This window comes from Dipteris shenzhenensis, chromosome 31 (genome assembly GCF_047967505.1).
Source record: "Dipteris shenzhenensis isolate YYH24624 ecotype China chromosome 31, Dip_SZ_1.0, whole genome shotgun sequence".
Classification (NCBI taxonomy): domain Eukaryota; kingdom Viridiplantae; phylum Streptophyta; class Polypodiopsida; order Gleicheniales; family Dipteridaceae; genus Dipteris; species Dipteris shenzhenensis.
This window is the reverse complement of record NC_141626.1, coordinates 28,189,143-28,206,580: the sequence shown is the minus strand read 5'-3', so window position 1 is coordinate 28,206,580 and position 17,438 is coordinate 28,189,143. Positions and strand designations below refer to the sequence as shown.

Genomic DNA, 17,438 nt, shown 5'->3' with positions numbered 1-17,438 from the left:
TGCATCCAGTCTAGTGAACACGCAGGGAAGCTTCCCAAGCCTGAAGTTCTTAGAGTTGTTACTAACTAGATTGTTTATTAGCTCCTCGTTCTCACCAATGAAACCCTACTTTCAACGGACCAGACACTCATGTATGGTCTGTCCCTCATTCAGAAAGTGATGCTTATTCTTGAATTTGAGTTGGCGGCGTAGGCCCTTACACTCACCATTGTACCAGCTATTGCAACATATTGAGTCAAGAGGCGGCGGGACAAGTGGAATGTGTGATGTGTGAAAGTGTGGAGGAACGCTTTTGTACACATGCGTGCACACAAAGATGCATGCATCCGTGCATTGGTCTTTTGCCTACGATCCCGCATCTATCCGTATTATTGATTGATTATGTTGGGAGGATGGGAATAATTTTGTCTGCCTTTATATCAACAGATTTTTAATCCAACAAGTCTAATTTTTGAATGGAAATAACTATACTAAGAGGTCATAGTAGGCACTTCTTTCATTTAGCAGTCCATGTGACTTGAATTTTAAGATAAAAAGATGAATGCAAAAAACAAATGTAATACATTAGGAAATAAATTTGTTGCTGGAATATATTCCATACAATACCATTATTGTGTTCCAGTGGCTGGGGTTCCAGCATGAATACACTCAATACAATCCAGCACACATCTGTGTTGTAATGATATCCCAATTCTTGGAAGGAGGCATCATTTTTTTGTGTAACTTGAGAAATTTTGTTTCTTCCATGCTTCATTGGATTTTGGGATGCTTCTTCTGACATATCCATGCAGCTTACATACATATGGAAACACATTAGCAAGAGCATGCATACCTGGATAAAAGTAGGAAATTTGAAGTTAACTGTCTGTTCCAGAAGCACTCAACAGAACAAAGAGAGTGGTTTTCTGTGCCTCAGAGGAATTACCATAACAGGGAAAGGACAGTCTTCTAATACAACTGACGTAAGATCAGGTATTGTAGAAGCTGTGATTATTGTCTATGTTACCATCGTGCATGCTGGATTTGCTCCCGGGATGCCTCTTCTTATACCTCCATGCAACTTGTATACATATGGCAGCACGTGTCCTCCAATAAGGGGATGCATATCTGAGAACCAGGAAGAAATTTTAAAGGTCAACTTTATGTTGAGTAGCACATATTGTGTGTCTTAAGATGTAGTTTTCTTCTACTCCCTTTCATACATGCTTTCCTTCTTACCTTATTGCTCCTTGTACCTTGGCATTCCGCAAGTAGCGGCTGTATAGCCTTGTCACTTCCTCCAAATCTGCTGCATCCAAAGAAAATGCTTCAACACTCCCTAAGCACTCCACTGTTCTGCTTGATAGAGCACGCTGTCCCATGACAGATCGCTGACCTGACCGCTTTCCACCTGTGTGGCCACAAAACTGGTCAAAATCTGTAGCATGGATATGGGAGATGCACAACACTTAAATTTGTGTTTGTAACTATCCTTAGTATACTACAATAGTCACTAGACTTACAGCTCACTGACATTCTCCCTTTGAACTAAGATATTCAGAGCACTAACTCCACTTTACCATTACTTAAAACATATCAAAAGTAAATACAGAAGCAATAAAATCACTGAAGGTAAACCCATTAAGTTTGTCAGCCTAAGAAGAAAGATGTAAACCACGTTCTCAGTGCACATAGGATGGAGATCTATGGGGTTCTGAAGTGAATGAGATTTACAATAGAAATGTAACGGTGATTACATTAGTGTAGCCTCATTATTGTTTTTAATTTTCTCTACAATCAGGCTATAAGAACGATAAACTATTGGTGATGGTTTTTGTGCCACATCATAACTTTTTGAGTCTTAATATATCCGTTTTACTTTCTTAATATGTTCGGTTCCCTTAGATAATTTGTGGTTAACTTCTCGTAAGTTGTTTGTTTCCTTAATTGGTTGGATTCATTCTTTATTAGTATGTCCTCTCTTCCGTGCTTCCAGGACCTCATGGACAGATTGTGATCAAGTTGCTGGCTTTGTTCATGAACCTGTGACCTTCCATTGGTATTAGAGCCAGCCGAACCTTTCTGCCATGCTTCTGAACCTCGTGGGCAAGCTCCACTTTATTTCAACCGCTCATCTCATTCAGATTTAGGGTTTTCTGTTGGCCCCAGCTTCAGTTAAGATTGCCACGATGGGGGGTGACAAAAGTGTGCAGGGGTATTTTCACCAAGGTTTTTCATCATTTATATTCTTCCTTTCACCTTGCTTCACCCCAACTCATCCAAATGATTCCCACGGTTGCCCCCCTTTACATATTAGTACTATGACTTTGACTACTCATTGGACCACATTTATTGTAGACATTTTCTGCACCCCTAAAAGATATAGAAAGAAACCCAACCCTAGATGCTGAAACCCAAATCCTGACTCATTCCATCCACCTAGGTAAACAACACTAATCCCTTACACTATCAAGTTCATGGGGAATACGTATTAAGGATTTGTTCCTCAGAATGCAAACGAAGAGTGCAAAGTGCTAAGGCAATGTTGGCACTTGGAGACCTAACAAGGGAATCCACACAAAGAGCAGATTGGAACAGAGTATTGCCATTTAAAAAAAAAAAAAAAAGAAACTTCTATTAAGTATTAAAGAAAACCGTTACAACAAGCTCCATTAGGGAATACAGGATACACCATGCAATGCATGAAAAGCTCAAGAGCCAAAAAGAAAGGATTGAGGCTGATAGTGCCATCTCAATCCGGTAGCAGCCTCCGAGAAAAAGGGAGAACCCCTCCAAACTCGAAGAAATACAGTCCTCCTAGAAGAGGCTGCCCGTGAAGGGCCCTGCATGCTAGCCCATATGGCTATCAAAGTGTGAACCGTGTCACTCCAAATACCCGTGAACACCTGTGATGGGTGTATCTAGGTGTCATCCAAGGCCTCTGTGCATCTGGCTCTCCAAATGTGCCAAGAGGAAATGCTGGCCAAAATCTAGGAAAATGATGGGAAGCCCATGGTCATGCTAGTGGCTGACTCTAGATGGGGTCATATCTTGTATAAGGCTTTCGAGAGCACACTATCCAATCCGAGCATTATAGGCAAAAGGAGAAACGAGGATTTGAGGTCATTGAAAGCTGTGAAAAATTGATAGGCATGTGTCAAGAGACCAAGATCAAGATCTCCAACGTGTGGCAAAGCCACTCCCACAATATCCAGTAAGATGTATTTTATTAGTTATTGCTGAATTCAGTAAGATGAATTGGAGTGTATGGTTGGCTTGGAGATCTCAACGAGGAGTTTAAAGACTTGCTAATTGCCAAAGGGGACGGCTTCATAGTAGAGTCATGAGATGGCTTTCTTGTTGATGGTGAGTTGATGTCTTTGATTTCTTAGAGGCCATGAGACTAATAAACTAACAAAGTTAGTTGTCAAAGAAGCCATATCTCGACCATGTTTCAAATTACTGGAGTGCTGATTTGGATAATTAGAGTATTTGTACAAAACCTTGGTGGAAGGGATTAAAGCTAATACTAAGACATGCTTCGATTCTCCAAAGCAAGCACATTCAGATTCATTGTCATTTCATTGAGGAGTTAGTCAAGGATAAATTGGTAATATTAGTCTACTGGTTGACAGAAGAGAATGCCTCTAATTTAAGGAAATTTAAGGCTGGCTGGTTGGTTGCAGCCCTAACCAACCAACTGGTTGGCTGCCTTCCAAGCCCTATATAAGGGCCTCTGCCAGGCCTTTTGGGCTGCTGCCAAGCCCCCATCGGGCCCCACCCTTGGGCACATCTATGGCCAGGTGGCTGGTCCACCCTAGCCTCCACCTTTGTCCCTTTGCAGGTGCCTTTTGTCAGGCCTGATGCAGGTCCCGAGCCTGCCCATATACTATGTCAGACAGCCCGTCACACAGGTGCCTCCAGCCCACTCACCGCTCATCTGCTGCCTGCAGTTCCGCCTCCTGTTTAAGGCTATTCCAGCCCTTTGATCCCATGCCACTGCTCTGTACACACAGCTCCAAAACTCTGTACTGTTGCAGGTCTGTTTGTGGCAGATCCATATAGATCCAAGCTTTCAGAAGCCCTTCCAACCTTCCAAGTATTAGCAGTATCTGATTGAAATTGTGGTTGAATAGAAATAAAGAAATGAAAAGCAATATATTGTTATTTTCTAATTGTGAAATTTAGAAATGAAAAGCAATATACTTGTTATTATCTAATTGTCGTCGTCAGGCTAAACCAGCCTGGTAGTTGAAATAGTGACTGTCCTAAACCAACCCGGTGGTTGAAATTGTGACCATCGGTTGATTAGTTTAATTAGACTGCATTTTTGCACAGTCTATGTACATATACGCACCAAAAATCTCCCCCTCAAGCTTTTCATGAGCTTGTACATCATATAGTCCTAAATCCTTCCTCAAAAGACAAAACTTATCTTTACCCAATGACATGTAAGAATAGAAACTTGATACCATAAGAATGATGCAAATCCCCCCCCCTTCCCCCCCCCCCTCTTTCTCTCTCTCTCTCTCTCTCCCAATCTCCCAAGAGGTGTCCACTGAAACATGTGAAGCTCTGAAAGGTATATGTGGTACATCCTGAAGAGAGCAGGGCTCTATCTCCTGTCGGCAAATCGAGAGTGCCCAAGAAGAATGTTATGCTCTAGCCAAGATAGCATGACCTCGGAAAGATCGGTGGGCATTTTCTCTTAGATGACCGACTTTTGTAATATTTTATGTGCGTAAATAAAATGGTCAAGGGAAGTAACTGCCAAGGTCCTAGGTGAGGGTGCATTGGCATCGACTAGGTGGTTCTAAGTGCTAAGACCTAGGTGCACCTAAATGTGTAAAAATGCCAAGGGGCAAATGTTTTGATTGTGCCCCAAGAGAGGGGTAAATGGTGTACCAAGCTAAAGGTCTAGAATGATGACATGTGGCAGAGGGAACCATCTAGGGAACTGAGGGCTTGTGGATAGGCATGAAGGAAATAAAGTTACGTATCTTTGTGAGCATGCCATCCATGAGATAGGCTGGGAGGATATTCGGGATGCCAGCGCCTGTGAATTTCATTTGTGAATTGCGAAAAGAATGAGAGATTAGTCAGGGATTGTATCATTTGGTATCAAAGCGTGCAGGCTGAACGAGGGGATTGTGACAAGAGAAGCAAGATTTTTTGTATAGAAGCCACAAATCTCAGTTTGACAGACCGTGGGCACGAACGCGAAGCACACCAGACAGTTCCGGAGAGGACTCAGAATGGAAATGGACTCACAGAAAGAATTGAAATCCTGATAATATTGCGCCCGGAAAGGACCTTGCAACGAGAAACAACAAGGGAAATATATTTTGTTATCGACGCCTCTTCTTCCATCTCGCCATGGATGGGCCATGCATCTACAGCTGCACCAACTGCCGTTGTCCTGTGGCCGCCGGTCACGACGACGTGATCTCCAAATCTTTTTAGAGCACAGACGCGGGACTTCTTGACGTGAGGACCTGGCTTCTCGCGTCAGGGCTACTTGAAGAGGGAAGCAGGTCGAGATTTATTACAGGCCTTTCAGTTACGTGGGCTACATCAATGTCATAGTTACCAGACGCGCAAGCTTCGACGCTCTCAATCTGGTTATGAGAATTTGGTGAAGGGGAGGAAGACTCGCTCACAAACATATTGATTATGTCATTGGAAATGGCAGTTACACTTGAGGCCGCTGCAATTTCAATTCCAAAGCTAGGCATACGACCGGTGCTGATGTAATATACTTTACAAGCTTGGGGGAAAAAGCTTTAGAGCTCAGGTCTTTATGCCTTAGTCGTGAACGTGGGCGAGCTAGATTCAACACCAGTGGTCACGTAACTAGCCTGTGGGCTGAGACTGATTTCGAAACAGAGACCAGGCTGAAAGAAGGGCGTCTGAACTCGAATTACGTGGAGCTTCCAGGGAGCAGTTCTTTTCCCTTCTATACAAAATTTCAATTTGCAGTTTATTATTCCTGTACAACAAAAGGGGAATCTGAAGTGGAAAAAAAAAAAAAACTATGAGGTTTGGTTACACAAGTGGGAAGAAGCCTTCGCCATTTGTGAAATCAGATCTGATCTAAAGAAAATCCGCGAGACCACTCACCTGTTTATTGAGGCAGTGGATAGGTGGTGGATAAAGCAACAGAAAGATCAGGTTGCCCCTACCACTTGGGAAGGGTTTAAGGCTGAATTCAAGAAACACTTTCTTCCACCTGACGAAGAGTCCCGAGCTTGGGATGCTTTATAGAAACCTTTGCTAGAGGAATTTGTCGGTGGCAGAGTACACTGACGTACACTGACAAGTTCAGGGAATGTGTTATGAAAATAACAGACCCTCTCCCTATGTCAGTTCAGTTGAAAGACTATATCTATGGACTGAACGACAAGATTAAAATGGAAGTTCGGGCTAAATATGTGACTACATTAGATGAATCTATTGCAGTAGCCCTGAACTACGAGGATGCCAGAGGCAGACCTAGTGGGTTTGTGCAGGCAGGGACTCAGCATGAGTACCCGAGAAAAGGGGAATTTCAGAGGAAATGGACTTCAAAGACAAGTGCCTCGCAGCCAACTGGCCAAACCAAGTACGTGAAGCCGGTTGAGGGATAAGCAAAGACAAGTACCACCATTGGAGTGAAAAGAAAAGTAACTCCAATGGCAGCCCGAGCTTGGTCAAAGTCCTCGTTGACCCCTGAGCAAAAGGAAAAAGCTAGAAAAGAAGGATTGTGCTTCGGCTGCCTTCAACAACATCAGTGGAAAGATTGTCCACTAAACAAAGACCGTCGCACGGCCAATATGATAATATCTGAATGCGACGTGAAAATGCAGGAGAGTCCCAATGTGGAACATATGCAGATCCAATTGGCGGGACCTTCTCAGAGGTTAGTACTTGTGTTGTTAAGTGTGTCTGTTACTAAGTTAGTAAGCGGTGCACCTGATAACATCCTTTCAAAGCCCACAGCAACGGGGTATATGGTTTTCGATGGACCTGAGTTGATTAAAATGAAAGGGCAAGTAGCCAATCATGATGTGATTGTGCTGTTTGACTTAGCGTCAATGCACAATGTAATTAACTCGAAGCTTATTAAGAGGCTCAAGTTGAAAACTAGTCCGTCTGACTATGCTTATACGGTCAGGATGGCGGACAGAAGTTCAACTGAAGTATGGGACCAAAGGGTTACCCAGTTGGAACTTCGAATACAGGACTATGTTGAGAAGCTGGACTTTGAATTGACCAAACTAGCTCACGTAGATATAGCCCTAGGCATGGCTTGGCATTTTTGGAAAAATCCAGCCATTGATTGGAAAGAGCATATGTACCAGTTCAAGATGAGCGGCGTAGAATATGTTTTGCGAGGTGAAAAGGATTTACATCGAGGACCATTGATTTCAGCCATCGAAATTCGGAAGACTCCGAAAGAGTTTCTGTGTCTGTGTATAGCATCGGTAGAGCCGATTGATGCTGCATCGGCTAGCACCGAGGTTACCCAAGATGGGAAAATGACCGAGTTGGCTAAAGAGATATCAGAGAAGTTCTCTGATTGTTTTAGGGATGAGTTACCTTATGGGTTACCTCCAGAGCGGAATGTTCAACATAAAATTGAGCTTATCCCGAGGGCAGAACCTGTAAATAGACCTCCCTATAGATTAAGCTTTACAGAGGAAGCTGAGGTGCGAAGACAACTGGAAGAATACCTCAAGCTGGGGCATATTCAACCCAGTTTTTCACCTTTTGCTTCGCCAATGATATTAAAGAGGAAGAAAGATGATACTTTTCGCCTCTGTATAGATTACAGAGCATTGAATAATATCACTATTAAGCACAGGTATCTGATGGCTCGGATCGATGATTTGCTAGATGCATTACATGGGGCCATAATTTTCAGTAAGATAGATCTTAAGTGTGGCTACCATCAGATCCGTATTAGAGCCGAGGATGTGCATAAAACCGCTTTCAGAAGCAGGTTTGGTCATTATGAGTTTTTGGTAATGCCCTTTGGACTTACCAATGCTCTAGCTACATTCGTCATGCTTATGAACGATTTACTACCTCCGTATATCTGAAAGTTTGTAGTACATTTTATTGACGATATTCTAGTATTCAGTAAAAGTATTACTGAGCATCGTGAACACTTAAGAATAGTGTTTAGTACTTTGAGGAAAGCCAGTCTTTATGTAAATAAGAAGAAAAATATTGTGTATGGTTGGACTGGAATATTTAGGATTCATAATTACTCCAGAGGGGGTAGAAATGGATCCAAAGAAAGTGGCTGCGATACTAACTTGGCCAATCCCTAAGAGTTTGACCGCTTTGCGATCATTCTTGGGATTTGTCTAATTTTATCGAAGGCATATCAAAGGATATTCCGAAATAGTATCGCCATTAACTGATCTGACCTCATATAAAGTACCTTTTATATGGGGACAAAATCAACAAGAAAGTTTTAACACCATAAAACAAGCTGTGGTCACAGGACCGGTGTTAAAAATAGTTGATCCCCAGAAACCATTGTTCTTGGAAACCGATGCAAGTGGCATTGCGGTAGGAGTAGTTCTCCTCCAAGAGGGAAGCCCAGTAGCCTTTGAAAGCAAGAAGCTTTCTCCCTCTCAAAGAAATTGGCCAACTCATGAATTAGAGTTGTATGCTATTGTCCATGCTTTGAAAACATGGCGACATTATTTGTATGGATCAGAGTTTTATGTGGATGCTGATCATGATACTCTGAAACATTTTTGTAAACAACCTGACTTGAGAGGCCGCCAAGCTAGGTGGGCAGAACTCATGCAGGAGTTTAATTTGACGATTCGGTACCGAAGAGGGAAGGATAATTCGAAGGTCCTCAACATCTGGGTACGAGGGATCACGCGAGACAGCCCGACCATGGCATAGAGGGAGCATGGTGAGTTGGGAGAGATCCCAACCGAGAGCAGCCCCTAGTCATTCACTTCAGAGATTCACATGCTCGACTAGCGACACTCCGACGCCGAGCCTCTCTACGAGAGCATCCCACCCTGTCCATGGACGAGGATTTGACACCACCATAGATTGAGGAGCAACGAGTTCTTCTGTAGCAGTGGGATGTTGCCCGCAAGGAGGGGAAATGGGCCGCGGTCCGCCGAGATGGTAGGTTGTTGACCGGCACCCGTCGGGCTCCCACCCGTACCTCCTAGGGGGATAGGGCCTATGAGACTCAGGTTTTTGAGACCCTAGACTGCACCATTTGGAACTGTAATGGTACCTTATGGTCAGACCCAGGGAACTTCTCAGAGTCTTATACAGAACGAGACATAGACTTTTACATGGAGACACACCAGAGCCCAAAGCGTCCACTACCGATAGTCAGTGGCTACACATGGGAGTCAACCTTCAGGGATGAGACGAGGGATACATGAGGAGTCCAAGGATCAGGCGGGGTCACAGTATTGTACAAGTCTTCCCTCGTTGGAGCCATCTCCATTGAGAGGAAGGACGCACACTCCCGATTCATGTGGATCCGGATCCGACGCACAGACACCCGTGACCTTTTCATAGCAATATGCTACTTTCCGCCAAACACATCCCACTTCGCAAGAGTGGCACGAGAGGAGGGTGAGACATCACCATATGCACCCTTACATCAGGATATTCTAGACCTTTCAGCCCGTGGGGAAGTTCTCCTCATTGGGGACTTCAACGCCAAGATGAACACGCGCCAGGCACCACTCCTGGACTTCCGAGACGACTCTATCATGCTACCAGACATGGACCTAGACGGAGCAGGTATGACCAGGACCTCATCGGACCTGTTACACCATATGGACACGCGCTCCTTGATCTGGGCAGGATGCATGATCTCATCATCTACAACGGGCTCGACCTATGGCCCTCCTCAGGTGGTTTTACTTGCTTCCCAAGGGGGGGGGCACTAGTGTAGTAGATTACATCATGGGATCCCCTACCTTCACTTCATGTATCACCGACTTCATCGTAGCACCACTCCCTCCAGGAGCTGATCACACATACCTATTCTTCACTATCGCCACCCCACACTTAGCCACACCACACACACCACATAGGAAGCACGACACCTACCACGACATACACTTTGATCACAGCCTCTCACCGGCCTACTCTGGACGCCTAAACAGACTCCTAGCCTACATCGATCACATACCACTCATAGAGGACCGTGCTGCCCTGATTAGTCGCACACTCCACGAGGCTGCCCTCCAAATCTTTCCCCACACCACACAGTCCACTAGACCACCACCTCTTGGTTCGGTACCCTGCAACAATTGGTATGATGTGGAGTGCAAGGCTTATCGCCGACAGCTCCGATTTGAAACCAGATGTAACCTCCCGAACGCAAGTACCGACATCTCGTACGTCGGAAGAAGTAGGCATTTCTTCGTCGAAATGAGGAGCTGCTGCACATCTTGTACAGCAGCAACTCTAAGGATTTTTGGCGGAGATTCCTTGAGCGTAGGTCCCCATCACCCCTCACTGACACAAGAGTCTAGCACACGTATGCACACCATCTTTATGATGTCCCACACCAGCCCACTCCAGATCTCATACACACACCTCGCCCCACCACTTGCACGTTGTTCACTAGAGAGGGAGTCAAGGACGCGACATTGAAACTGCACAATGGTGAGCGAAGGATCACGAGGGGCTATGCACTGAGTTTATTGCATATGGGATCGACACGTTTGCTCCGATCCTATCAAAGCTATTCAATGACTCTGTTTGCCTTGGCTTCCCCTGCACCTAGACATTCAACACCATCACCCCCATCCACAAGGCAGGGGATCCCATGCACCCGAGTAACTACAGGACTATCATGATTGGACATGTGATGTCCAAGATCTATGCAGCGGTATTGGATGCATCGGTCAGCCTGTTCGCAGAGATGAGAAGGCTCAGAGCAGAGGGTCAGGCTGGTTTTAGGCGAGATCATGGGACTATGGATCACATACTCACACTCAGGAGTGTCATTCAGAAGGCCTCATCACGGAAGGAGAGGGTATATTGTTGCTTTGTGGATTTCCACAAAGCCTTTGACACAGTACCTCGAGCTCGTCTCATCACACACCTATAGACTCTAGGATTTGATCGGGAGATCATTTGGGCAGTCATGGCACTGTATCAGAGAGTCTCAGGCCGACTTCGGACAGGCGCAGGTTGGACATATGAGATCTTGAGTACCATAGGGGTCAAACAGGGTTGTCCCTTATCACCGACCCTGTTTGGCCTCTACATCGATGAGCTTGAGACTTTCATGGGGGTGTTCGGAGGGACCGGTTGCTCACTTGCCGGGATCATCATCGGGATTCTTCTTTATGCAGATGACGTGGCACTCTTGTCGTCCACACCCGAGGGGCTCCAGTGACACCTGGATGCACTGCAGGCTTTTTGTTTATCCCATGATTTGGAGGTCAACCTTGGCAAGACCAAGGTCATGAGCTTTAACACCTCTCGAGTAAACATGCAATGGAAGCACGTTACTTTTACTTTCGGTGGGTCACCCATACATTTACTTGGGGGTCATCTTCTTCAGCCCGATCTTCACGATGAGACCAATGATGCAGGCCAGACTGAGCAGGGGATACGCCTCACTAGCTCGGCTAGAGAGACAATGCTTTCACTCCCACTTCCACGACCCTTGGACCAAGGCTCTTCTCTTCGACTCCTTGGTCCGACCAGCCGATATGTATGGCAGCCCTTGTTGGGGGCCTGACATGTCATAGATAGTGGACACGGGTGGAGCGCTTGCAGATCCTCATCCTCTCACGGATGATTCGAGGGAAACCGTCTGTACCACATCACATCATTCAGGCCGAGTTTGGTGCTTCTCCACTCCAGCTAGATGCAGCCTTTCAGACCATCACATATCTACACCGGGTTAGATCATATGGGGACTGCACATTAGGGAGACAGAGGCTGCCATGGTTGGCTCTCGAGTCCTCCATGAGGTTGGCAGCAGAGGGAGACAAGCGATGCTAGTATGGACGGACTCACAGATGGTTTGTGAGACTAGGGTTCCACATTGATAGGATACCTCCTTTTCAGTACAGTTTAGATGCCCCTCCGGTACTCCCACCCACCATACCGATTGGGCCACACACCAACCAGGTCATTCAAGAGGATCTCCTGCAGCTACACACCTTTAGGACCTGGTTGGAGCCGAGGGAGCCCCCAGTGAAGCTGAGTTTCTACAGAGATTACTGTCTTTGTATTTCGGAGGAGGGATTCATCACACCACTCGGGTACACTCAGCTTCATATGCCTCACTCACTACGGATCTCCATCGGACAGTTTCGGGTATCATCACACCACCTCCGCATAGAGAGCGGCAGAGCAAAGGGGATTTCTAGGGAGCATCGCTTATGCATATTGTGCGACTGTCAGGAGGTTGAGTCGGAGGAGCATTTTATTTTCAGGTGCCCAGTGTACTACGAGATCCGAGGTTGCTACCACTGCCTCTTCAGAGACGGCTCCGGGCTCCTTTCCAGATTCCTCGCCTACCCAGATCAGAGATGCCTCGCAGCCTTCATTCACGAGGGGGTAAGACACAGAGAGTACTTACTCAATCTGACACGGAGAGTACTTACTCAGGCGACGAGGCTTAGCCACATCATCAGACACCTCTCAGAGTAGGATCACAGAGTTCTTCCCATCGAGTGACATTGATCGTCCAGTCTCTAGCTACAGACGTGACAGAGACCCCAACCCGATGACCGCAACGCGACACACGAGACATCAAGGGGGAACACAGATCACTCTGGGCGACCTCCCGTCATTGTTTAGACCCAGGATACGTCCCATGGGAGTCACGGTGGCTCTGGTCTTGTGTCGAGCCTCGTTCAAGAGACCGAGACGCACGGCACACCTTGACAAGCGCTAGCGTCCCATCACCGGCTATGCACCAGCCAGGGCGACATGACATACGAAGGATTCTGCTCCGCTCCAGTCCTTTTCTTTTCTTTTCATTGTTACATCCAGATGTATTTTATTATGTATGATCAGACTTAGGGTTTAGCATGGGTGATGGTGCTCTTTTCAATAGCTCCACCCTTACTGTGATTTGTATCAGGTTTTCTTTCAGTCTCATAGACCCTTCGGTCTCCGAAGACTCTAATAAAATTTCTTTCTTTCTTTCTTTCTCTCTCTATGGAAAGCCAAATTCATGCTCTCCTGCTCTGCCTGCTAGCCTCCCCTCCCGCTCTCCTGTGCCCCCTACTCGCTGCCCATGGCAACTCGCCCCCTCCTCTCCGCCTAGCCTCGCTTGCAACTCCCTCCCTCCCTCCCCGCCTAGCCTCGCCTGTAGCTCCCTCCCTCCCCGCCTGTAGCTCCTTCGCCCGTTGCCTCCCCCGCCCCTCCGCCGCTCCTACTCCTCCCCCCGCTGCCCCTCCGCTCATGCTGCTCCCCCCCGCCTCGGCTCTACCTGCAACCCCTCCCCGCCTGCAGCTCCTCCGCCCACTACCTCCCCGCCTGTAGCTCCTCCGTCGCTGCCTTTTCTCTCCCTCGCTTCTGCTTCACCCTCCGTCTTTGCCAACCCAGTCATCATCACCCAGCCTCCAGTCTCATCCTCACACTTTCAGGCCACAGTCCTTTCAGTTTCCGTTAGAGCACGGACGAGCTGACCCATCAGAGGCTTGTGAGTACTTGTTGATGGAGGTCCAGAGCATCCGAGAGCGCAAGAGTTCGTACAGGAGCAGACATGCTTCACCCAGGAGCAGGCATGTCTCATACGAGAGCAGTCTCAGGCTATCCGAGACCAGGCTGATCTTATTCAGGGGCTCAGACAGGAGATCTCATAGCTTCGACAAGAGGTCACTGCTATACGTACAATCCCAGGGAGCACCCAAGTTGTGGAGGCACAGATTGCGAACATGCAATCTGCCATTGAGGAGACATCCAAATGGGTCGACATAGCCAAATGGGAACCTGCAAGGGTAACCGTTTCGGCTACGCTCCTGGAGCAGCAGCAAGGCTCTCAACATCAGAGTACGTGGGATTCACCGCACTAAGGCTACACCGATGGCAGATGCGCAGACCTTCGTGACCACTACCCTAGGGACAACTGAGCACATGATTGAGAGAGCATGGCGGGTTGGGAGAGACCCCAACTGAGAGCAGCCCCTTATCATACAATTCCATGACACCCAGGCACGACTTTCGGCTTTACGTTGTAGGTCAGCCTTACGAGACCAGCCAACGATCTCCATGGATGAGGACCTCACTCCACTACAGGTTGAGGAGAGGCGTTTTCTGTTGCAGCAGCATGATCAAGCCCTATTCTGTACCATCTGGAATTGTAATGGTACCTTATGGTCAGAACTAGGGAACTTCTCAGAATCCTATACAGGTCACGACATAGTCTTTTACACAGAGACACATCAGAGGGTATACATGGGAGTCTGCCTACAGAGATGAGACGAGGGATACAAGAGGGGTTCGAGGGTCAGGAGGAGTCGCAGTCCTTTACAGATCCACACTTTTAGGAGCCATCTTAGTGGACCAGAGAGATCCACACTCCAGGTTTCTCTAGATCCGGATTCGACACATGGATAACCAGGATTGGTTTATTACAATTTGCTACTTCCCCCCCGAGACCTCCCGCTTTGCCAGAGATATTCGAGGGGGAGGATGAGACATCCCATTTGCTGCTCTTTATCAGTCCATTGTTGACTTCTCTAGCCGCAGGGAAGTCCTCCTAGTTGGGCTTCAATGCGAGGACAGGCGCTCGTCAGGCACCACTCCTCAACTTCAGGGATGATTCCACTCTACTGTTAGACATTGACCTTGAGGAGGCAGGTATGCTACGAGTTTCGGCTGACAGATGAGGACTGCTCACATCTTATGGGCAGCCCCTATTAGACTTCGGCAGGATGCATGATCTCATTATCTATAATGGTCTTGACAGATGGCCCGCATCAGGTGGCTTCACTTGCTTTCCACATGGGAGGCTTTAGTGTTGTGGACTACATCATGGGATCCCCTGCCTTCATATCTCGCATCACTGACTTTACCATAGCACCTCTCCCTCCAGGGGCTGATCATACCTATCTTTTCTTTAGCATTTCTACCCCCCGCCGCACAACACTTTCTACCCCGTTGAGTTCTTACTCCACCTACCATGATATACGCTTTGATCGCAATCACTCACCTACTTACTCTGGCCGTCTGTACATACTTCTCGCATACATTGATTTTATACCCCTATTAGAGGATCGTGCTGTCCTAGTCACTCGCTCACTACACGAGGCTGCTCTTCATGCCTTTCCACACACCACCCGCTCCATCCGCACACCACCACCTGGGACCATACCCTGTAATAGTTGGTACAATGATGAGTGTAAGGCTTTACGCCGTCAGCTCAGATTTGAAACAAAAAACAACCTTCTGAGCAAACCAGAGACGCTACGTGAGTACCATTGTTTGGTACGCAGGAAGAAACTTGACCTCATGCGCTGGAACGAGGAGGAGCTACTGAACATTCTGTTCTGTAACAACTCTAAGGACTTTTGGCGGAGATTTCTAGAGGGACGGTCCCCCCCACCACTCACTGACACTCAGGTGTGGTCTGATTATGCGCGCACGCTCTATGATATCCCAAATCAGCCAGCCCCTAACCTACTATCACATATGCCACGCCCCACATCCTGCATCCTCTTAACTAGGGGGGGGTAAAGGATGCCATAATGAAACTTCATAATGGACGAGCGAAGGATCATGAGGGACTATGCACTAAGTTCATTGCATATGGAATTAACCTCCTAGCCCCGATCTTAGCCAAGCTATTTAATGAAGCTGTTTGCTTGGGGTTCCCACGCACCTGGACCATCAACACTATCTCACCCATCCACAAGGCAGGTGATCCCATGAACCCGAAGAACTACAAGACCATTATGATTGGACATGTCATGTTGAAGATTTATGCATCAGTACTTGATTCTGAGGTCAACAGATTTGCGGAGTGTCGAGGACTTAGAGCAACGGGACAGGCCGGTTTCAGGCGGGATCATGGGACCATGGACCATATTCTCGTGCTCAGATGTATCATCAAGGAGGCGAGGACACAGAAGCAGAGGGTTTACTGTTGCTTTGTGGATTTCCGCAAGGCATTTGACACTGTTCCGAGAGCCCGCCTCTTACGACGCCTACATGATTTTGGTTACGACCAGGAGATCATTTGGGCTGTCATGGCACTTTATGAGCGAGTTTCTGGAGAGGATTTCGATGGATAGACGAGATCATGAGCACTATCGGGGTCAAATAAGGGTGCCCATTACCACCTACCTTGTTTGGCCTCTACATTGACAAGCTCAAGACAGTGATGTAGGCACAAGGTGGGGTAGGTTGCTCTCTTGCGGGCACACTAATCCGGATACTACTTTACGCATATGACGTGGCTCTCTTGTCTTCCTCAGCAGAGGGGCTCCAGAGACACCTTGACGCACTACAATCCTTTTGTGAGTCTCATGATTTGAAGGTCAACTTGGGTAAAACCAAGGTTATGATCTTCAATACATCTCGAGCCATCATGCGCGATGAGCATTTCGCATTTGTGATGTCGACGATGATGCTACTGATGATGATGATGGTTACTGATGTCTTGCTACTGATGATGATGATGGTTATGATGATGTCGACGATGATGCTGGGATTGATATATATAGTCGAGATATGACTATGTTGTACTTAGGAATTAGTACTGCCATTTTGCATTTTTTTGCATTCCGCATTGGTATGGAAGCTCGTTTAGTAGCTCCACTACCACAGCTCATTGTATCAGGTTTTTCACAGTCTCATAGACCCATCGGTCTTTTGAAGATTTTAATAAACTTTCTTTCTTTCTTTCTTGCTATACCAGTATCGCCACAACAAATTCTACCAGTGGCTTGGGAGCAACTTGTCATGGAGGTCCGCCACCTCCGTGCACAAGAGATGGAGCAAGATAGATTTATCCACAACCTGCTATACCAGTATCGCCACAACAAATTCTACCAATGGCTTGGGAGCAACTTGTCATGGAGGTCCGCCACCTCCGTGCACAAGAGATGGAGCAAGATAGATTTATCCACAACCTTGGTCAAAAGGTGTTACAGTTCCGCAAGGGGATAGCTAATGTATGCCATCAGGTATCGACAACCCCGAGAAGTTGGCCAGCAATGGAGGCACACATAGCCACAAATAGCCACTATGAGTTGGCCATTGAGGAGACCTCTCAATGGCTGGATCTAGCGACACGGAAGCTTGTGAAGGCCACCATTCTGGCCACCACTCTTGAGGAGCAGCAAAGAGCCAGTAAAACTCTCAAGATTAGAGTCGGGCTTCCTCGTACCTCCACCACTGCCATCGATGACGTGACCAGCTTCATGAGTTCTAACCCAGGAGTCCTAAAGCATGGGATTGAGGGCACAACATGTGCTCATGAAATGTCCTCGATATTACGA

General features: G+C 47.0%; 1 protein-coding gene across 4 annotated transcripts in view; it reads right to left on the bottom strand.

The window, feature by feature from the left end:
* Window positions 1–538: 538 nt before the first annotated feature.
* LOC147881293 (putative cyclic nucleotide-gated ion channel 20, chloroplastic) overlaps window positions 539–17,438 on the bottom strand; it is a 229,693-nt gene continuing 212,793 nt past the window's right edge. The window contains exons 11-13 of one of the 4 annotated variants that reach the window (XR_015543997.1): window positions 1,219–1,390; window positions 886–1,107; window positions 539–792 (exon numbers count right to left, since the gene is read on the bottom strand). Coding sequence is in view for 3 of the 4 variants with exons in the window: in XM_087402228.1 (XP_087258354.1) it covers window positions 969–1,107; window positions 1,219–1,390 (311 nt within the window). In the remaining variant the exon portion in view is untranslated. Of the gene's footprint in view, window positions 1,108–1,218; window positions 1,391–17,438 lie in introns of all 4 variants that reach the window. The other 3 variants (XM_087402228.1, XM_087402229.1, XM_087402227.1) reach the window with 3 other exon arrangements.